The sequence below is a fragment of the Chaetura pelagica genome, unplaced genomic scaffold (genome assembly GCF_000747805.2).
Source record: "Chaetura pelagica isolate M959 unplaced genomic scaffold, ChaPel_1.0 scaffold55, whole genome shotgun sequence".
Classification (NCBI taxonomy): domain Eukaryota; kingdom Metazoa; phylum Chordata; class Aves; order Apodiformes; family Apodidae; genus Chaetura; species Chaetura pelagica.
The window spans coordinates 4,941,166-4,946,878 of NW_009953571.1; the positions used below are offsets into that span (position 1 = coordinate 4,941,166).

The 5,713-nt window shown below is 39.4% G+C and overlaps 1 protein-coding gene across 1 annotated transcript; it reads left to right on the forward strand.

Moving 5' to 3' along the window:
* The first annotated feature begins 330 nt into the window (after positions 1 to 330).
* LOC104390432 (carbohydrate sulfotransferase 9-like) lies at positions 331 to 3,852 on the forward strand. The gene is made up of 3 exons (XM_009999571.1): positions 331 to 440; positions 2,208 to 2,355; positions 2,787 to 3,852. Exons 2-3 carry the CDS (start codon positions 2,262 to 2,264, stop codon positions 3,635 to 3,637), a joined length of 945 nt encoding a protein of 314 aa, XP_009997873.1. The 5' UTR covers positions 331 to 440; positions 2,208 to 2,261; the 3' UTR covers positions 3,638 to 3,852.
* Positions 3,853 to 5,713: the final 1,861 nt, after the last annotated feature.

A 5,713-nucleotide genomic window follows, 5' to 3' on the forward strand; every position in this document is an offset into this window, starting at 1 on the left:
GTTGTGTTAATAGGCTCACCAGACCTTGACTAAGGAATGCCTTGTAGTTACTCAGTCACCTTAAATCACACTTAACTCAAGGTAGGTTGAGGTAAAATGCAAACAGAAATATTAATTGGTTACCTCTAAAATAGATAACACAATTACAAACATTTGGAAAAGAAGTAAGTGAAGAAATAGAAGAAAAAATTCCTCTGATCTGCTGACACTGGATGTATCACAAAGGTGTTTTTTGTTTTGGATTTTTTTCCCTGCTTTTTTATTTCCAGGTGACCTGTCCCTCTTCTGACAAAATGCCCCTCAGAATTTCTTTTCCTCCTATTCTTCAGATTGCTCTTAGGTGATTTTCATCGTTGGAGACCTTGCATTACACAGAACTCCATATAGGTATCTCCAGTCAGAAAACATCTTCAGAAGAAGCCTTCAGACTTCACCACCAGGTAGCTTCCCAAATCCTCATGTTGACCTCATTTCCTGATGGGCAGTTTTAGTTCTTAGAGCCAGTCTGCAACCCTTTATTATCTAAGGGCTCCAGACATTTAACCTCTCATCTCAGAGCTTGTTCTGTCCCTCCTTAGGGTCTGATGACTCTTCCAAATTAAATTAAGGATTCTTTTTCTTCCACACATATGCAAATGTATTAGAAAAGGAGTTTGACTTGCTCATAAAGAACTTCTTCCCCTCAAGGAGGCAAATCTCATTTCCCTCTGGTGCCTCATTGGCATGTTTCAACATGAAATGCAGACCTTATATTCTGTACCAGTAATTTAATTAACAAATATATATACATGATACAAGTATCTAAATAGGGTAAATTAAGTTAAAGGCCAAAGATGAACTTTTATTTTTTCTTGTAGCCTTTACAATGTTCTTATGCAGCCAAGAAAATGCAAAAATATTGGCTAAATGCCATAGTCTGTAAAAATAATTTATTCATTTGAATGAGTATTGCAACAGCTTAATGCAAACACAGGTGAACAAGCTAATATATGTGACTACAGATTTGTCCATGAGTTTTACAGGTTAGACGTAGTGAACAATCATCCCTCTCTAATTCTCAGGTCATGCCTATGCTAATTTAGTAATTAATAATTTTGTTAACTATACAAGTTTGGAGATACTCTGGTACAGATGTGTGATACTGTAATCACCCATCAGCCCTGAAAGTCAGCAGCCCTGTGTGCAAGTACATTTTCAGCAGTTTAACTAGTGCTGCCTCTGCTGCTGTCACAGAACACACAGGAAACCAGTTTCCATTATAGCAGCTGGGGATTATGTACATCCACCACAAATAACTTCCAGACTGGTCTTGTACCTTCATCAAAACAACAGAAAACAAAAAGTTGCATCCTCAAGAAATCCAAGCAAGGATGTTTTTCAGGTTCAGTGTGAAAAATTGAAAAGCAGAAAAATGAAGACAATGTTGATATTTATGGGACAGAAATAGAATGTCTTGTTTGCCGGTAGTGATGGTTTTGCAGCATACGAACCTGGAATATCTCCTTTTCTTTTGTTCCTCTGCTGTGTCCAGTGCTTCCTGCCATAGTGAACCATTCTGGGGCTCTTACGCTGCAGCAGCAGCAACAGCAGCAAATACATATTCACTGCAGTGTCGTTGGGAGAGAGAGAATGGGAGAATCCATCTCTTATTAGCAGTTAGGATTCTCTGCTGGAATGCAGGAGAGTTTCTCCTGCAGTCAATATTGATTAATTTGTACAAGGTGGAAAGATTCAGGGCAAGAGATGGGAAGAATTTCATCCTGAAGCTTGCTGATAGGCCTGTTACAGGTTACAGAAAACATGGTACTCCCAGACTCCAGCTAGTGGCATTATTAAAAATATATACGTCTCTGTAATCCTAAACGAGGTTATTGTTACACAACACGAAGGGATAGAGATTTTGCTTGGCAGGAGCACCACCTCTGAATGAAGAGAAGGGAAGAGTATTTGCTCATACAATGTTCACTGTTCTGAGAAAGAGAGAAATTTTGTAATACTTTGAAATGGTCATATTATTTCTCTGTTTGGTTTAACAGTATAATTGTGGTGAGTCTTTCATATAGAAGAGTTTTTACTTATTGGCAAAGTCTGTTTTTATAGGGCCTGAAAGGTCTTTTAGCTATTGTTAATGCGTTAAGAGAATACCATGTTACCTTTTTTATATCAGTCACACAAAATCTAACTTGTGTTGTCTTTCTTGTAGACAGAAAGGCAGAGGTCCACTTTAGAGGTCACATCATCCTTCTTCCTGTGAAAATAATATGAACCAGAAAGTGTTAGTTTTCCTTCTGCCAAATTTTATTTTTGGGATATTTCTTTTTGGGTTGTTCTGTAAAAGACAGAAAAACCTAACAGGTGAGTAAAGAATTTATCTACAGAAAAACTTAATGCTTTTTAGAACCAGGGACACCTTTCCTAAATGTGTTAGTAAGTAACTATGGAGCCTAAGTGATAAACAATACTATGAAAATATCCAAGACCCCGTCACTGCCATAGCTGTCTTAGCAATGTATGAGAGGAAGAGTGCTTCAAAAAACAGTTGACATTAGAAGTGTTAAAACATCAATCATGCCTAAAGCTCACATGTTAAACATTTCCAATTTCACAAATGTTTCCCTAAGCAGGATAATTTTTTGCATGTTTGCCATGAGGGAGTCCAGTGCCAGTAAACAAAGAATTGATTTTAGCATTTTCACTATTTTTCATATGAAGGGAGATAAACTGGGTGGCAGGAAAAAAAATAAATAGAGAGACTTATATAAGTTTATTTCACACCTTGGTTGCAGGTATGTTTCTTAATCCCACTGAAGACTGGCTGGCAGTTCAAAATGATCGCAAAAGCACACTGGCTTCTTTCTGCCAGAAGAACAACCTTCTGAAATTAAGAAGCAAATTGGATTCTCGTGTTGCAAACCAGCTCTTTGTGGAGCACAAACATAAGTTTATCTACTGTGAGGTGCCCAAGGTAGGCTGCTCCAACTGGAAGAGAACTATTTTTCTTCTTCAAGCAGACTTGAATGCAGAAGCTTCTGAAATTGAGCATGACCACATCCACCAAACCTCACTGATCAAAAAGCTGGTGAGTTACCCTCCTGCCATGCAAAAGGAATTTCTGAACAATTACACCAAAGTGATGTTCACCAGACATCCCTTGGAACGGCTGGTTTCAGCTTACAGAGACAAACTTCTGCACTCTGAGCCATTCTACAGTATCACTGTCGCTAACAGGATCAGGGCAATGTTCAGGAGAAACAAAAATTCTTCTGAAAAAGTGAGTTTCCAGGAGTTTGTCAACTTCATTATAGCAAAGCCACCAAATTCTCTTGACATTCACTGGAGACCGATGTTTCTGCTCTGTGATCCTTGCAACATTCACTATGATATTCTGGGTAAGTACGAAACTCTTGTGTTAGATTCTGAGCATGTCCTGAAGGTCATTGGAGCACCAGAGAGCCTGCACTTCCCCAGCTTGAAGAGGTATGGCTCAGAGAAACGAACTAATGGTGATATCACCTTGGAGTATCTCAGGCAATTGAACTCCAAGCAAATTGAGAAGATAATAAAACTGTATCAAATGGATTTTTTCTTGTTCAACTACACTATGAAATACGAGGAATATTTTTCCCTGAACAACTAACTAATGGAGGTTAAAGAAAGAACAGTTTCCTTTGTACAAAATAGCCTGAACTTGTCCTCACAGGTGTTTGATAGGTGGGTTGGTGACTGACTGCTGCTAAGGTTTTACTGGTGTTTGGAGACACTGTTTATCATCCTAAGCACTCTTAGAACAAATCCCTGCCTTGAGCTGTTGTACTGTGCAGTACTTTGCCTATATGAAATTATTGTCTACCTGCTGATCATGAATGGCATATGTTTATTTCATGAAGACTGTTTTATAAATGGTGGATTTTTGTCTGTTGGTATGAAATAAGAGAAGGATGAAGAATGTTTTTCACAACTGGTATTTTTTTAGAACATAATTTAGAAATTATTTACATTTTTTATTAGAAAAAGACAAAGCAATAAATATTCTGCTTTAGAGTCAAGCTACACTGTTTACAAGACTCACGAATCCTGTAGGAAAGGAGCAAATAACTTCAGATGCTTGAAGCTGCAGTACACAGAGCTTACTGTCTGATTTATATTCCTCTCTGGCAGTGCTCTCACCACAGCCTACCAGCTCATCACTCAGCAATCCAGCCAGGCTTTCCCTTATATCTCTTAAAAAACTTCTGATGAGCAGGTCCGGCATTCATGGGAACTTTCCAAACTCTTTTCACCACCTTTGTGAGCATTATGGTCTAATTTAAGAGGGAAGGTTTGAAAAATTTATCTTTTTTTTTAGAGAAGTAGTTAGAGATACCTTCTGTTCTGTACAACTGGGGTGGTGCAGGATCTAAAATCTCGGTGGAAAGGTGACTCTTACATATTCCCCAAAAACACTTGATATCCAGTCAACTGACTGGCCAGTCAGCACATCAGGGACAATGTTTGGGCTTCCCCCATTCTTGCCTATTGGAGCCCATGAGACCTTGGGACTTTCCTCACCATAACACTTAGGTGGAGCTGGGTAACGTCAGGTGTTACCTTTGTTCTACCTGTTGCTTTCTCACCACATAGGCAATGGAGTGTAAATAATTTGTAGAATTATGGTGAGGACAGCAACAAAGCATATGGGAGAAGCAACTCAATTATCCACTTACATTCCAAGATGTCTTTGGTTTTAGACACCTGAGGGATCTATATCTGCTACCATATTAAGTACAAGACTTGCCCCTTTTTTTAAAATCTATTGCCTAGTCACATTGAAAATTAATTTGTGACTATACTAATTGCAGCAAGTTTTAGAAACTAATTGGGGGTATTAGCACTGCCCTTAGGGGATGTCAGACTCTCAGAAGCTAATTTGAAAATCTCTCAAATTAACTTAGTTCCTATCAGCTGAATCTGCAAATGTACAAAGGCTGGCAGGATAGTCTTGAGTCCAAAGTTGGCTCACAGGCTCACAGCTTCTCAGTACATAGAAAAGGACAAGATCTGACTGCAGCCATCCATCTCTATAGCAATTTTTGCAGCAGCATGGCCAAGGTAAAGGGAAGACTGGGAACAGTGAATGCAATGAGATTTGGGTCATGAGGATTGTGAGAAGAGATCCCAGTGCAGGGAGTGGGATGCAGGGGTGGTATACCCCAGAGGAGAAATGCAGAGATATATTGGACATCAGCTGGAGACACTGATGAGACCATGGTGACAGAAGGAGGCAGAGGAAGAAGCTCTCAGCAACCCTCCATGACAGCAGATGGTGCACAAAGCCAGGACTACTGTTCAGTACATCTGGCAGCTCTTGAATAGCTGACTGTTCCATAAATGGGGTAGCTTTGGCACAAAGAGAGATCCAAAGTGAGACGACCAAGCAAGAACAGCAAAACATTTTTTTTTAAAAAAGAGCTTGTGATTGTGTGCAGACTGATTCATGGTTCTGGATCTTATCCCCACCACCACCATATTTGGTGTCCCCACAGTCCTGCTGTCCCCTGACACAGAATTGCTCATGCTGCCCTGGCAACCCAATAGTTCACACTGTTTAATTTTTTTTACTTTTTAATTGTTCTGAGACAGAGTAAGCTGGAAATAACTCCCATCAAAGTTAAGGCTGAGCAAAATGATGCAGTTTCTCTCTCTCTTTCCTGAATCAAAGCCATCTCCAGCTATG

Bases quoted from the DNA above. Each gene is read 5' to 3' on its own strand.
- LOC104390432 (XM_009999571.1), top strand. From the start codon at position 2,262: ATGAACCAGAAAGTGTTAGTTTTCCTTCTGCCAAATTTTATTTTTGGG. The intron at 2,356-2,786 runs GTGAGTAAAGAA...CCTTGGTTGCAG, and splicing joins AAGACAGAAAAACCTAACAG to GTATGTTTCTTAATCCCACT.